The sequence below is a fragment of the Tiliqua scincoides genome, chromosome 3 (genome assembly GCF_035046505.1).
Source record: "Tiliqua scincoides isolate rTilSci1 chromosome 3, rTilSci1.hap2, whole genome shotgun sequence".
NCBI classification, from domain to species: Eukaryota; Metazoa; Chordata; class Lepidosauria; order Squamata; family Scincidae; genus Tiliqua; species Tiliqua scincoides.
Window position 1 is genome coordinate 232,300,370 of NC_089823.1, and position 15,957 is coordinate 232,316,326.

A 15,957-nucleotide genomic window follows, 5' to 3' on the forward strand; every position below is an offset into this window, starting at 1 on the left:
ACATCAAATATCTGGCACAATGTCGAGGACTGGAAAGGAAAATTAAATAAATACATTAGAGATGAAACTTAGATGAATGAATAAATGAATGGGCTCAAATATCCAGGACTTCTCCAAGCATGAACACAGCCCAATAAATAAAGCACACACTTAAATGGACCCCAATCCCCCACCCCACAAGCACAACTCTGGTTGTGTTTGATCAACTGGGCCAGAGGCTCTCAGGGGATCAGAGGCTGGCCGAGGGCCGGCTAGAGGCTTGCCGCGGTCGGCATCTGGCCCCCAGGCTGGGGTTTGAAGACCTCTGCTCTACTGCATTGTGTATTTTCCTGCCGTCTGACAATGTGGGGGTGGGGATGACATATGTAGAAGGTGATGTCATAATCATACATATTATGGGATTACTTTTTTAAAAGGGGTGCAACTTTTTAGCAGCAGTCCTATGTTGCATGTAACCTATAATTTTACTCTTAGTCTGTTCTTTGGGATTACAGTTCCTATGTGCTAGTGAAGAAAGAAACCAGGCTAAAAATGGGCAACTGATGGACAGTGTTTTGTGCACTTCTGGTCCAGCTATGATGTAATGAAGGGAGCTTCCATATATAGGATTATAGCCAAGTGCTGGACTACTTCAGATTTTTGTACCTTAGTGGAATTGGAACGCTTTGTACCTGGACTTTTTATACCTTAGATCAGCGATTTTCAATCTTTTTCATCTCATGGCACTCTGACAAGGCACTAAAATTGTCAAGGCACACCATCAGGTTTTTTATAATTGCCAAGTCACACCATGCTGCCAGTGCGGGCCTCACATCCCTATTGGCCCTACTAATAAAATCAAACCTTCCTTCCATCAAATTGCTGTGGCACACCTGTGAACCACTCGCAGCACACCAGTGTGCCACCACACAGTGGTTGAAAATGGCTGCCTTAGATGAAGTTAATAATGCTTTACTGGACTCCAGGCTTCTAGCTAAAAGCAAGTAAATATGTTTTATGTTTCAAGCAATCCTACACACTGCACAAAGTTAACACGGGGACGTTTTGTCTAAGGGCCATGCACTCAGTGACACAGTAAGTCCCATAAGTGGACAGTGACAGACTAACATACAATTTGTGTTCTGGGGGTTAGTATGTCAGTTTTTATTAGAAAGACCTTTTTCCTGCTGTCTCTCACTTATCCAAAGGAGTGAATTTTCACACTGCAGCCTGGAAGAGAGATTTGGACTGGTTTACGAATCAGCATCATATTTGAGAACTGTTTAAATACATCCTCAGGGCTGAAATGTGAATCTTGTCATAGTATAGAATTGACCCTCATAAGCTGTTTTGCCAAGCCTTTTTCCCCTTCATATGGCTTTGGAGCTCATAGAAATTTTGTCTTCTCAATCTGAAGGGATAGAAACCAGCCACCTCAATCTGTTACGTATTCTTCCCACTCAAGCAAATATCTTTAGACGTATTACCCTTTGTGTTTGCCACAGCCAGTTGCATACTTGTATTCAGGAAAATTAAAGCAGCTAAGGACATCTGGAGTTTGTCCTAGTCAGGGGTGGATCCAAGGGAGTGGGTGGGTGCTTGGCCCCACCAAACTGTCACACTAGTGGGGTAAGCACTTGCTGGGATGGGGCACAAAGGCAGGAGAACGGGGAGCACCCACTGGGCAGGGTGTCCTACGAGCCGAGTCAGAATGGGAGCCCAGGTCTACCCGCCCAGCAAACCTTGGCCATAGAGGCCAATTCAACCAGGAGCCCAGGTCTGTCTGCCTGATTGACTTGGGCTCTGAAGTTAACATCGTGCTCATGGTCCCCCCAACATAAAAACTGAGTCTGCCCCCAGTCCTAGACTTACATGCCCTGCGTCTAAGCTTATGGCACAAGATTTCCACACCATCTCTGTCAGGAACCATTTTGTAGTACTCATTTATGTAAAGAATTTACTATATACCTTTCCTCTTGTGAGTAATGGTTTCACAAGTTGGCTAGCAAGACAAATACTAAAAATAAAAATTAATTAAATTATAAAACAGTAGCAGCAAAAAGCTAATATCTGAGTTAAATAAAAGCATTATGAAACAGATTTTTACAGCCCCTTTAAAGCAACTTAGAAGGGGCCTTGATGAATTTCCTCCAGAGTTCCACAACTGTGGCACTGTCATAGAAAAGGCCTTGTCTCTAGGCATAGCCAGTGGCACCTAAGATCATGACAAGTCAGAGAGCAAAGTTAGTGAGGCTGATTGGAAAGTCTGGATAGGCTCCTGTGGTAAGAGACAAATAACCTGGTTCCTGGCTGTGTATCAGTGGCGTGCCTAGTGAGGCAATGAGGGCAAATGCCCTGGGTGCTAGGCTTAAACAAAGGGAAGAAGAAGAGGGCAGCCCTGAGAATGGCTGGGTAGCTGAGCAGAATACGTGCTCACTGCCTCTGATTTCGGAGGAGGTGCAGGCAGCTTCTAATTTCGATGGAGCCTTTCGCATCACTGCTAAGCAGCATGAAAGTCTCCATTGGAGTTTTTTGGTGCTGCTGGAAGTGATGCCCAGGAGGCAGGCAGTGCTCCCCTCCTGGGCACCACTGGCAATGGTGCAAAAGCTCAACTGTGATGCAAAAAGTAGCAGCAACACAGAATTCTCCATCAGAGCCTGGGCTGCCTCCTTCCTCCCCCCCTTTTTTCCAAAAGGGGCAGCATGGAAGTAAATGCAGTGACCGTGAGGTCACCGCAGTTACTTCCAGGTTGGGGGGCAGCAACTGGGGGGGAGGCTCCTAGTGGGAAAATTACCAGGATGCCCTCTGCTGTGTATGGATCTAAGTGTAAAAAAACAGCAGTTTGAATTGGGCTTGGAAACAAACTGGTAACCAGTACAACTGATGCAGAATTGGTATCCCACTTAACATGCCACTGTGCTCCTGAGTATGTCTAAGGGCCAAACCTATCCACCTTTCAGCTCCGACGCAGCCCTGTAGTAACTGCCCCCCCAAGGATGCAGTGCTCACACCCCTTGGCATATTTTCTCATCTGTTATTTGCAGCTACTGATTTCCTAGGTGAGGAAAAAGTGCATATTTCTGGTCTTTCCCTGCTTAATGACATCAGTTTCTTCTTAATGACATCACTTCTGGCACTCAACAGGCACTATGAATTCTATTTGTCCTGCTGTATAAAAGAGGTTTGATGCCCCTCTCTAGCACACTGATTCAGAATTGTCACATTTCACTGGAATCAGTTGGTGAAAATTGAGAAGTTGAGCTGGGTGTCTTCAACATACTGGTGACACCACAGTGCAAACCTCCAGGTGACCTCTCCCAGTGGTTTCACAGAGCTGTTGCATAATACTGGGGTCAAAATGGAACCCTGAGAAGCCCCATAAGCTAATGAATGCAGGGCAGAGCAACAGTTTCCAGCACTTCTGAGTGCAACCCTCCAAGTTAGGTCTGAAACCATGGGACAGTTGTGCTCTGTTTAATATCCTTCAGCTTAAAGGCTTAAGGACATCCCGCATACATGTCTGTGGTCACAGCGCAACAAAGATTCTTAATGAGGCAGTCAGAACTCCCATAGTCTGCAGCAGAGTGCCTCTATACACAACAAAGAGACTCTTAATGTAGAGAAGAGGTGATCTATCTCCATAACCTGTGCAGTCAGCTAGTGTCTGGCAAAGAGAGTCTGCTTACACAACAAAAGTACTCAGATTGAACTGAATGTTCGCTTAATGACCTAATCGGAGGGAAAAAAGAGATTAGAACATAAGAAGAGCCCCACTGGATCAGGCCATAGGCCCATCTATTCCAGCTTCCTGTATCTCACAGTGGCCCACCAAATGCCCAAGGCAGCACACAAGACAATAAGAGACCTGCATCCTGGTGCCCTCCCTTGCATCTGGCATTCTGACATAACCCATTTCTAAAATCAGGAGGTTGCACATACCCATTATGGCTTGTAACCCATAATGGATTTTTCCTCCAGAAACTTGTCCAATCCCCTTTTAAAGGGATCTAGGCCAGATGCCATCACCACATGCTGTGGCAAGGAGTTCCACAGACCAACCACACACTGAGTAAAGTAATATTTTATTTTGTCTGTCCTAACTCTCCCAACACTGAATTTTAGTGGATATCCCCTGGTTCTGGTGTTGTGTGAGAGTGTAAAGAGCATCTCTCTATCCACTCTGTCCATCCCCTGCATAATTTTGTATGTCTCAATCATGTCCCCCTTCATGCACCTCTTTTCTAGGCTGAAGAGGCCCAAACACTGTACCCTTTCCTCATAAGGAAGGCGTCCCAGCCCAGTAATTATTTTAGTTGCTCTCTTTTACACCTTTTACATTTCCACTATGTTCACTATGATCAGGGACAGTGCCTCACAATCCCAACCCAGAGGGGCTACCATGGTTGATGGTATCGAAAGTCACTGAAGAACCAGATGAATTAACAGCATCTGACCCTTTCCCCCCATATGCTTGTTAACTCTTTAAATCTATCAGGCTGTTATTTTAGGTCCAGCTTTTGTCAGTGGTACATCTGATGCTCTTTTTTAGGTAACTATTTTATTGGCTTTATCTTTTCAAAATGTTCTACTCTTTGAATCTTTCAGGGTTATGAAGATTGGTTACGACATAAATCAGACAATGAAGTGAATGGAGCTCCAGTGTATGTTGTGCGCAGTGGTGGCCTTGTAAAAACTAGATCAAAGAACATTCGGGTATGTATAATTGTGTTGTGAAATGGGTTTCACCCATTTCACAAACTTGCATTTTGTTTGTTAGTTATATAAAGCTTCTTGGCTTACATGATATAAATATTATAGAGATCAGCTGGTTTTAAAACCAATGAGAGAATTAATTTGAATGTTCTCATCTAACAATGTTCTCATGTACAAAACATCTATATCTATTTGTTAATTTCCTCAGGTGGGTGATATTGTCCGAGTAGCCAAAGATGAAACTTTTCCTGTTGATCTTGTACTTCTGTCCTCTGATAGAGCGAATGGCTCTTGTTATGTTACTACTGCAACTTTGGATGGAGAAACTAATCTTAAGGTCTGTGACACCTTTTGTGTATCACAAGTTTGAATTTAATAATGAGATTTAAGGCTCACTTCCTTGCTGTTGCTGGTGTATTTTGTAATTCCTCATACGGTACTTGAAGGAACAAGGAGGGTGTTGATTTCATGTGTAATTTTTGTAGGTGGACCTCAAAGTATTAAAACTTAGCAAAACCTGAAGGAAATGTAATCTTTTTGTTCACCCACAAAGGCCGCATCATTAATAAAATCAGTATCGTTTTTATCCAGGTCATCTTGTTTCTTGTAACTGTGAATGACAAATCACAGTTGCTATGTGTTTACAGCACTGTGATTCAGCAACTGTTACTGGTAAATCTTCTGTCATTGGTGAAAACGGAAAAAAAACCTTTTATTTGGATTTTTTCAGCATTAGTTTCCTCTCCAGCATTAGATACCTTGTTTTGTTTCATTTTATATTCCAAACTCAAGTGTCAACTAGTAGGACAGCATCTATACTAGGGTTGTTGCACTCAAAATAGTATTGTCAAGGAAGATTGTTTCAACAATCTCAATTTGTTTGAAACAATTTGTTTCAATAAGTGTTTCAAATGTTCTCATTTGAACCACTGGCATGAATTAGTTATTTGACCAATTTATGAATTGAACTCTTTTTGAAAAATATGAGTACTTTATGCAACAGTCTACACAGTCCCTGAGCAGTGTGATCCTATGCTAATTTACTTGAACATAAATTCCACTGTATGTTCAGTGGGACTGGTTCCAAAATAACTGAGCAAAGGGTAGCAGCCAATGCACTTTCCAATTCCGTATATGATTTGGATCAGCGATAAAATATATTAAAGTACACTGCCAAGAAATGACTGTGTTTAACCACCCAGAGTAGTCATCGTGTATTTTCTACATGTTCACCAGTCATTTCGTGAAATTCCTGTGACAACAGGGCAATCGTCCCACCTGTCCAAAAGGATTAAGCCAGTCACGTTCCACCCAGTTACGAAATGGAAAGGACCCAAGAGTAGTTAGTTAGTTAAAGATATATATTCAAAGTTCCAAGGTGGGAGCCTGGAGTTAGAGTTATGCTGTACTGGTGCTATATAGAAGCTGTTTTCAGAAAGTTTTGTGATAAACCATCACTTGCCTAATGTGCTTTCAAATCTGATTACATATAGGACAACTTGGAGTGCAGCTTGGGGATGTGGTTGGAAGAGCTGGATAGAGTATCTTGTGGAAGAGCTGGATAGAGTATCTTGTGCCAACAATTATGGGCACACAAGAGTGTGAGCATGTGCCTTTAGGTTGTGCCAAGTATATTAGACTTCATTATCCTTTTCTACTAGAAGATGCATTGTGTGGGTTTTTTTTTTCCAGACACACATTGCAGTCCCAGAAACAGCAGTATTGCAGTCTGTTGCCAACTTGGACAAACTTGTCGCTGTTATAGAATGCCAGCAACCAGAAGCAGATCTTTACAGGTGATGGTCTTTTATACTTGTCATTTAAAAGAAAGTTTGGCAAACAGTGTTTATGGCTGTTCACTATAGAGTTTTGTATATAGGTGCTGCTAACAGCTGTAAGTACTGGGCAAAGAACTGGGAAATATAGTGCTTAATGCTGTCGGAAGTATTTATTTTTAGAGAAAAAGAAATTCATGAAATCAGATTGGCATGACAAAGACCAGAATATTCAACTTCTGACCATACATTTAGCACTGAATTGCAGTGCCCTGCAAATGGTGCAGAGTGGGAACAAGCATCACTTAGTTTGAGCCTTTATTTTCAGAAACTCAGGGGGAAGACTATTATGTAAACTGCCTTTCTATTCAGAGATTTTTGCATTGCCTTGTGGTGATTTTTGTTGTTGTTGACTTGTGGTGAGATTTTTATGTCACTTAAAACAGATTTTCACAACCTTCGCAACTTCTTGTTAATCCACAAGGGTTTGGTTTTGAGAAGCCAGTCTGAATGTGTATTCACTGAATGTGAATGTGGACTCCATTATGCATCACTGACCTTGTTTGACATGCTCTTTCAAAAAGGTTCCAAAAGACCCTCTTTATTTTGAGCTTGCAGTGAAGGGTACTTTCCCACAATGAATCTGGTTTGGTGAAAGGTCACCACAGATATGACAAGCAAACCCCAAAAAATTTCTGTGAGATAACCCTCACCTCACCTCTTAGATACAAATGGTAACAGAACTATGGTGCAGTCACATTTGGAATATTGTATACAATTCTGTCTGCCACACCTCAAGAAGGTTAATACAGAGTGGGAAAAGGTATAAAAGAGGACAACAAGAATGATCAGAGAATTAGAGCACCTCCCTTTTGAGGAAAGGCTACATATTGGGGGGCTTTTTAGCTTGAGGAAAAGGGATAAAAGGAGATACTACTTCAAGAAACATAAATATACTGTGGAGTTCAGTGTAGTAATGGTTACCAGCTCAAGTGGTTTTAAAGAAAGATTATACAAATGGATGGAAAACATCTATCAATGGCTACTTGTGCCTCCATGAAATCCTTCACTTTTTGTGTCATGGTCAAAATGATATATGGGCAGATGAGCTTTTTCTGTTGCATACCATTCCTGATTCCTAATTCGCATCATTGTAACGAAGGCCTTTGTTTTCCAAAGTATTTCTTCCTAACATACAAGTTTATTTTTTTGCAGATTTGTTGGAAGAATAACTATAAGTCAGCAAATTGAGGAAATAGTACGGTAAGCCAAATGTTGTTACTTTAAGCTTAAACACGATCATTTTGAGTGTAGATTAGCAATGCTTGCATCAGGCCCATGTGAATATGTGCTTCACGAAGCCAGTTGCAACCTTTCAGCCATGTGTGGCAGCCTGCAGAGAGCAAGATAAACCAAGAGGGGCAGGTAGGTGCTCAGTGTTGGAGAACATATTCTGCATGCAGGCGCCAGTGTTTCCCATTTAAAAGATCAAAGGTCGCTGTGCCAGGAAAGGCCCTGGCTTGAGACCTTGAACTGCTGCCAGTTAGAGGAGATAATAGTAGCTTTATTTAAAAATTTACCCCACCTTTCCTCACCATGTGGAAAACCCAAAGTGTCTTACAATCTGAGGAGTAATAGAATAGCAATAAAAACAGAATGAACATGCACATTCATATATTTGATGTTGAATATTTCCTTTGTGATGAGCGGTTGTACTGATGTTGTGAACTGTCTTGAGTTTCCACAAGGATGAAAAGGCAGGATAGAAAAGTTTTCAATAAACAAATTGCAGCAATTCATTATAATACGAGAACATAAAGCAAGGAACAATAGTGCAGCAGTATCACAATTAAGAGCAATAGCACCAGAACCAGAGCAAGCAAATCAGAACCAACTCAATAGGTTATATGGGCTAGTGGTCTGACTCAGCATAGGTTAGCTCCTAATAGTCATCTGCAGATATCTCCTCTCTGTTGCCAAGATTGACTTGCTAGTTTCTGAAGATCAACAAAGACATTATTTTCTAGAGAGGCATGTGGCTTATTGAGTTAGTGATAGTTTTGCTATATCAACTTCTTGGTCTAGTTAGGGATGCCACAGATCTTGTACTCAGTTACTACATTTTGTTTTAAGTAGTTTTTGTAGGAGCTCTTGGAGAAGTGGGGCTTGAGCATTTGTAGGCACACATATAGAATAACTGGCCATTCCAAATTACATTTCTTTATACTCTAGTTCACTTTAAAGTGCTAAAAAGTGTTTAACTCTGGGTTTAACCTCTGTGAGCTAATTTACTGACAAGTTATTGTCGTAGAAGTGACTTAAGCTCTGTAAAGGAGGCTACAGGCTCCTACTCCTGCTTTTACTGATGGTGTAGTCTTGACCAGTTTGAACTGATCTAACTTGTAAAACTAGCTTTTTGTAATGTATGAAATGTTATCATGACAGTCCTCTAAGATAGGGGTCTCCAAACTTTTGGGCCAGAGGGCCACATGAAATATCTGGCGTAGTGCTGAGGGCTGTAAAAAAATTTAAATATAAAATTTAAATAAATAAATTAGAGATGGAACTTAGATTAATGAATAAATGAGTGGGCTAATTGACTCAGCCTCTCAGAACATGCTCCAGATGCAATCAGAGCACAGCTCTGGTCACGTTCAGTCGAGTGGGCCAGAGGCTTTCAGGGGACAAGAGGCTGGTCGTGGGCCAGATAGAGGCTCGCTGCGGGCCGCATCTCTGGCCCCCCGGGCCGGGGTTTGGAGACCCCTGCTCTAAGATGATGACTCTCCCCCTTCCTATCTTCTCAGATTTCCCAGTCTGAAGTTTTCTTAAACGGTGAACACTCCTATGAAAACTTATAATGAAATTCCTTTGAGTTGTGTCCCAAGTTTAGTTATGACTAAGTCCCACTGAGTTCAGCTTGGTTTTCTATATATGTCCATTATTATTACCATTTACACCATTGATGTGCAGGGTGCTTTCTGTTAGAACGGAGGATGGGTCCCTGCCTTTGAGAATTGTAGTCTAAAAATAGGAACAAGACAGTGGAAGAAAGGGAGGAGAATTGTGTCAAGGTAGTTGGGGAAGAGTATGTTACCATTTCATGTACTTAGGCTTAATTGTAGTAGGGTAGGGTAAAGTGACTATATTTTTTTTAAATGAAAAAAATTCATTTCATATGAATGAAATGGGAAGTCGGGGTGAGGGGGATGAAACAGCTTAACCTGAAGCTTAATTCAGTTTCGTCTAAGAATGTATTTGTATGAATGCTGCATGCAAATGCTACCAGTAAAATGTTCTATCCTGAGTATATATTGGGGATCTTTAAAATATGTGCAGTTGAAGCCAGATAGAGTCTATAAGTTCTTAGATATACACAATAGAATTAAGAATTTTGTAAACTGCAATGTGCACGCTTACTCATTCAGCTTCTTTTTTTAGTAACTAGGCAAAATAAGGGTGTTTCCTTTTCTTGCTTGACTTATTACATATCATTTTGATGATTGCAAGAGATGAAAAGGGAACTGCAAATGGCATGCATGCATAGCTGTTTGCCTGGAATGAACCTGGCTTGCTTTGTGTAGTTCTCTCCATGGCCTATCAGAATGGTTAGCGTCTGGTAGCCCAGACTTTAAGAAAAATTGTGATTTCTGCTCCAACCATAAACATTGATCTCTCTTTCTCTCTCTGTCTCTTTTCTCTAGACCGCTTGGGCCTGAAAGTCTCTTACTTCGAGGAGCAAGATTGAAAAACACAAAAGAAATTTTTGGTTTGTAGACGTAATTGTTTCAGTAATTGTTCAAAGATACTTGAGGCTGGGTAAGGGAATGCTGCTTCCCCCAGTGTATACATCTCTCAAAAGCAAGCCATAGTGGGGCATCTTGATGCAATGTGTTGGGTCCTTTCCCAACACATGGGGCATGATCATTTATTAACATGTTTAGCGGAAGTTTTCTTGACCATCAGAGCCTAGACAAGCATCAGGAAGTAGTCTTGCTAGTGGTGCTGCATGACGGTTTAGAGCCCAGACCTACACATCTTTCTTATAACCAACAATCAAGCTTGGGTGTATTCTCAAGAAATATCCCATACTTACTCCACTACTGTAATGGGAATGTGCATCCTAGTCATACTGCTGAGCAGGCAGAGGGTCCAAGAAATTATTGATAGCATAATGATGGACTATATTTCTTTTAGTTCAGGACCTTGGGATATCATGCACAGAGTGCAACCTCTGGCATCCCCTTTGGTTGTAGTTGAAGCTTATCTCTAAATATATAGGGATATGATTTGCTCTTATTTTTACTACAACACACATATCGTACCTTTTTCTTTAAAAACCTCAAAGGTGGTTCACATATAAAATTCACATTGTGTACTGAAACAGTTATCACAAAAATGATGAGATAATTAGCACAATCAAGATCTAGCAGTCTAAATTAAGCAGTAGAAACCCAGCAAATCCATTAACCAGGAATTCAGTTAATGCACCTCCAAAGCTCTTTGGAATAAATTGGTATTAGTATGGCTCCTAAAAAAACCAACAGAAATGGGACACAGCAGATCTTCCTGGAAAGGAAATTGTACAGTATCAGTTTCATAAGTGAGAAAGCTTGTGTCTCAAGTAACCGCCTCCCCTATGGCAGACAGTAGTAGAACATGGAGCAGAACCCCCGGCTGTGGAGCAAGCAGTCCTGGATGTATCGCAGAACTAGGCAATAAAATATTGAATATTTAACCCAGTATATAACCTTCCAAGTTGTGCCCACCTGCTGGACCAGTCATAGTTTCTCAACTGTTTTTCGAAGGATGAAGAGGCTGGCACAATTTTCATAGCACACCTTTATGTGTCTGACATGAATGCTGGTTTCAAAATGACTATAGACTAGTGCAACCAGAGTGTATTTCTCTTATTCCTTTCATATTGGTCAGTAGTATGGATTTGACTTGAGCAAGAATAAATGTTAACAGGAGTTACACTTCCACACCCCTGTTTTTTCGTAACAGAATATTGTTAAAACTGTAGCACTTCCTTGCTATGACACTTACCATAATAATCTTTTGTTGTCTTGTGCTGTAAATGGTAAAGTCCAGGGCTTGATGCAGCTTCTGTTGCAACCAAGCTGATCTAGGTCTGGGCAATGCCTGGGTAGTAGTCCACCTGAGAATCCCATATGTGGCACCCTGAGTTCCAGCATGGAAGAAAGGCAGGATATAAGTAGAACTGATTAACAATAAGTGCTAACATTTTATTTTGGGGTTTTCGTAGGTGTTGCAGTATATACAGGTATGGAGACAAAGATGGCATTAAATTACAAGAGCAAGTCACAGAAACGATCAGCAGTGGAAAAGTACGTGTTCGAAAGCCCTTCAATTCATTGTAGACAATGGAATAATGTGTGTTTTAAAAAATCCCATCAATTTGCAAATATGCATATAAAAGTGATTGTCTTCTGGAAACGGAAGATGTGGTAGTGATCTGGCAAGAACAGAGGCTAGAATCTTCTTTTGCAATAGGCGAATCTTTTTGGTTCTAAACTTAAACGGCTCTTTAAACTTGGAGTTATATTCAGACAATTCTAGGTGCTTCGAATAATTTTGTCTCAGGCAATTGTTTTGTATGTTCCTGGACAATACGCTTGTTCTATCCCTGGGGTGCCAAACTCATTTTGTACAGAGGGCCAGAGTTAGCAGTTGTGGCACCTGCTGAGGGCTGGAAGCAACATCATTAAACATCCCCTGCTAATTGGGTAAGAGGCACTTTTTCAAGTGGGTGCTCCTCTTTTTAGCAGGGGGAGAGTAACTGGCCCACCTCACCCCAGCACTGTCTGTTCTAGTGGCTGTCTGCTGGTATTCATTTGCATCTTTTTAGATTGTGAGCCCTTTTGGGACAGGGAGCCATTTAGTTATTTGATTTTTCTCTGTAAACCGCTTTGTGAACTTTTAGTTGAAAAGCGGTATATAAATACTGTTGATTGATTGATTGATTAAACAGAAAGTGGCATCATTAAGCAGATGATGGCCAGAAATAAACATTTCATTCTCATATGGAAACTCATTAGCTTCAAATGACAGAAAAGAAAATGCAAATATTTTTCATATTTTCAAGATATGAAAGAGCCCAATCATCATGCTGGGAGAACCCAGTTGCAACGGTGAGCAGATAAATTGCTGCATACTTATATTTGACATCCCTGTTCTACCCCAGTTTTCATTGGAATAGAATATATTAGGATCTATGTATAAAAATGCAAAACCGTTATAGCAGTAGCAGGGGAAGGAAGTAGCTTTATTTGGGGCGCCAACTAATCTCAAATTCTCTTGTCAAATTCTCTTGAACTCTTTTTACAGACCAGTGTCAGTATTATGAATACTTTGAGCATTAGATCAGCATTCACCCATTTTGTTTCATTTATAGGTCTATGAATTCCTTTTTGATTATCTATCTAATAATCCTCCTTTTTGAAGCCATCTTAAGTACAATATTGAAATATGCTTGGCAGTCAGAAGAAAAGTGGAATGAGCCTTGGTATAACCAGAAAACGGAACATGAAAGAAACAGCAGTAAGGTAATGTGCAATGTTTATATGTGTCGTTAGGTAATTGTTTTTTAAAGATTGTCAGTGGGTTGTGGGAGTCTTGCTGTCAAGTTTTCATGACCTGGTATTCCTTCTCATCTTTGACCAAACTCTGTGACATCATTACTTTACCTTGGCTATGGATCTGGCCCCTTTCATAGTTGTATATTCTGGCAGAACTCCAAAAAGCAACATTTTGCAGGACCATAATATTGAATTTAATCGGTGCTTTGGGTAAAATATTTTACTTTCCATCTTTCATCTATTCCATACCATCTCCCGAGAACCTCTTTCTTGCTTTTACCAGATGCAATCATGTGCTATTTATTCATACTTATAGATATGGATTCTTAAAGCTGATCTCATTTTGGTTTTCTGCACAGTGCCTGCCCCCAGGCATATGAAAAGTGCTTGGGTTTACTTGTAGTTGGCTTCTATTCCTGAAGACTGAAAGTTGGGATTGTAATAGTATCCTGGATCTCTGTCCCTTTTGGGGTATGATCAACTGTTGCACTAGAATGGCCTCTTTTCTGAACTTAAAGGGCTTAGAGAGACCACTTAAAAGTGTGTCTTCTCTTTCTCTTTTTGTCCTTGGGAATGAGATGTTCAAGAGGGATAATGGTGGCAGTGGCAATATCTAGTTATCTACTTATGTAGAGGAAATTGCTGCTCACTACTAGCAAGTAAGGGCATGGTTCCAGTGTCGTAGAATGAAAGTTCCTCAGGTCTGTGAATCAATGCCATCTTTATAAGCGAACATGCACACTTAAAAAGGATCACTGATGCCTTATTTGTTATTGGTTTGGGTATGTATTAGCTGTGACTACAAGCCATATTAGTTCAGAAAGTTCCAGAAAGTGCAAAATTATTCCTTTACAAAACAATCCACAGTATATCAGGTGGCAGTCTCTGCAAAGAGATAATAATTTCTGGTTCTGTCATGCCATTTCTAAAGGAGAGATGTGTTATAAGAGTCAGTGGGGTGTAGTGGTTAGAATATTGGATCAGGGAATAAGTCCCCACTTAACCAAAAAGCTTACTTGGTGACCTTGATCTGGTCAACATCTCTCAGCCTAACCTGCCTCACAAAGGTGGGACAGGGTGATCCTGTGTTCTGCCCAGAGTTTTGCAGTTTCATTCTAGCCATCAGCATGTCAGTTCAAACAGAAAAGAATTATTGGATAGTCATTTCTTCAAAGACTGTGGTTCCAAAACATGGGGCATTGTGGAAGAATCCATTTGATTTGTATGCACCAAACTTGTGACCAGCTTTTTGTATCATTCATTATACTTTCTGAAATAAGCATGTTTCACTTTGTGAAAACTAATCTTTCACTTCTCTCTCATAGATACTGAGATTTATTTCAGATTTTCTTGCATTCCTGGTACTTTACAACTTCATTATACCCATTTCACTATACGTCACAGTTGAGATGCAGAAATTTCTTGGGTCTTTCTTTATTGGTTGGGACCTTGATCTCTATCATGAAGAAACAAATGAGAAAGCCCAAGTAAATACTTCAGACCTCAATGAAGAGCTGGGACAGGTATAAAATAATTATTTTTTAATTGTTGGATTTTTTTTTTCAAAATCTCCTTATTTGAAGCAATTGTTTGTTCCTATCAATACCATTTTGTGTATGTTGCTACAAATCATAAGGACCGAATTGGGAGAAATAGGTTTAAAGCCTTTTCCATGTCAGTATCATGTACATATTTTAGAATGGTTAGTGAGTTAAATACTTTGCAGTCCATATTGCCCATATAATCAAATATCTCTGAGCAGACCAGTGTATGGAATATACAAGTGCAGATTTTGGAACAGAGTGCTCTTCAGTTTCATCCTCCTGAGAACTTCTGCTTCATTTCATAAAGTGCTTTTCTAACTCTTACAACTGTGGGGATGGCTTAATCTCAGAAGCTAGAAAGAATTCAGTAGTATGTCTAGTGACTGTGGGGTGGGGCTTCTTGACCTTGAAAGGATAGAGTGAACTGTGTGGAATGAGTTGGTACCTCAGTTATAGCTTACATGCTTTGCATACAGAAGACCCAGTTTCAGTCCCCAGCATAATGAGCTGAAATGTTCATGGGAGAAGGACACGTCACACACAGTCTCTGGTCTAGTTTTATAGATGAGGCACTGAGGCTAGGTTATGCCTTTTCTCTAGGTGTTCTCTAGGTTCTCTAGGTGTTATCAAGCTTGAGTACTGCTCTTGGTTCAAACCTGTTGTCTACAGACCATGCCAGTGTTTTGCAAATGTCAGGTTGTAGGGGATGGAGTGGGGAGACATGCATATTCTTATCTGTTTTGCTTACGTCACTTTTCAACTTGACAATTCTAGGTGGAGTATGTGTTTACAGATAAAACTGGGACATTAACGGAAAATGAGATGCAGTTTCGGGAGTGTTCCATTAATGGTATCAAATACCAAGAGATCAATGGCAAGTTGGTTCCAGAAGGACTTATTGAGGATGTTCCAGATGGAATAAGGCCTCACCTTGTAAGAATTTCCTATTTATGAAAATTAATTGGAGGTTTATGTAATCTTTGTAATGCTTCAAGAAGACTATGTTGTAAAAAGCGCTTATAGAAACAGAAGATTTGAATAATTCTAGAGAGGAAGCTCAGAGATGGATGAAGGCTGAGTGTGAATGCGCTTGCTTGAAGCTAAGACTTGAGTCCCCTCCCTGTTTACTCAGAAATAAGCCCAGCAAGTTCAGGGGCATTTATTTCTAAGTAAGTTTTTATTTGGTGTGCAACTTGAGCCTATCTGTGTTTGCTTGGAAATAAGTCCTGCTTATTTCCATACCCCTAAGTATGTTGTGTACAACTGGAGTAGACAACTTGTACATGTCCTGGTGTCCCACTGTCAGGGAGAAGGGGTGGCATGGAGAAAACCTGAATTTGTGTAAAG

The 15,957-nt window shown here is 40.6% G+C and overlaps 1 protein-coding gene across 6 annotated transcripts in view; it reads left to right on the plus strand.

Moving 5' to 3' along the window:
• The window catches only part of ATP11B (ATPase phospholipid transporting 11B (putative)), a 101,511-nt gene that overhangs the window by 38,339 nt on the left and 47,215 nt on the right, over nt 1-15,957 (plus strand). For all 6 annotated transcript variants that reach the window (XM_066618736.1, XM_066618734.1, XM_066618735.1 and 3 more), the window contains exons 5-13: nt 4,585-4,692; nt 4,901-5,029; nt 6,385-6,488; nt 7,683-7,730; nt 10,169-10,233; nt 11,734-11,815; nt 12,883-13,033; nt 14,392-14,589; nt 15,385-15,543. In XM_066618736.1, the coding sequence (XP_066474833.1) occupies nt 4,585-4,692; nt 4,901-5,029; nt 6,385-6,488; nt 7,683-7,730; nt 10,169-10,233; nt 11,734-11,815; nt 12,883-13,033; nt 14,392-14,589; nt 15,385-15,543 (1,044 nt within the window). The remainder of the gene's footprint in view (nt 1-4,584; nt 4,693-4,900; nt 5,030-6,384; nt 6,489-7,682; nt 7,731-10,168; nt 10,234-11,733; nt 11,816-12,882; nt 13,034-14,391; nt 14,590-15,384; nt 15,544-15,957) is intronic.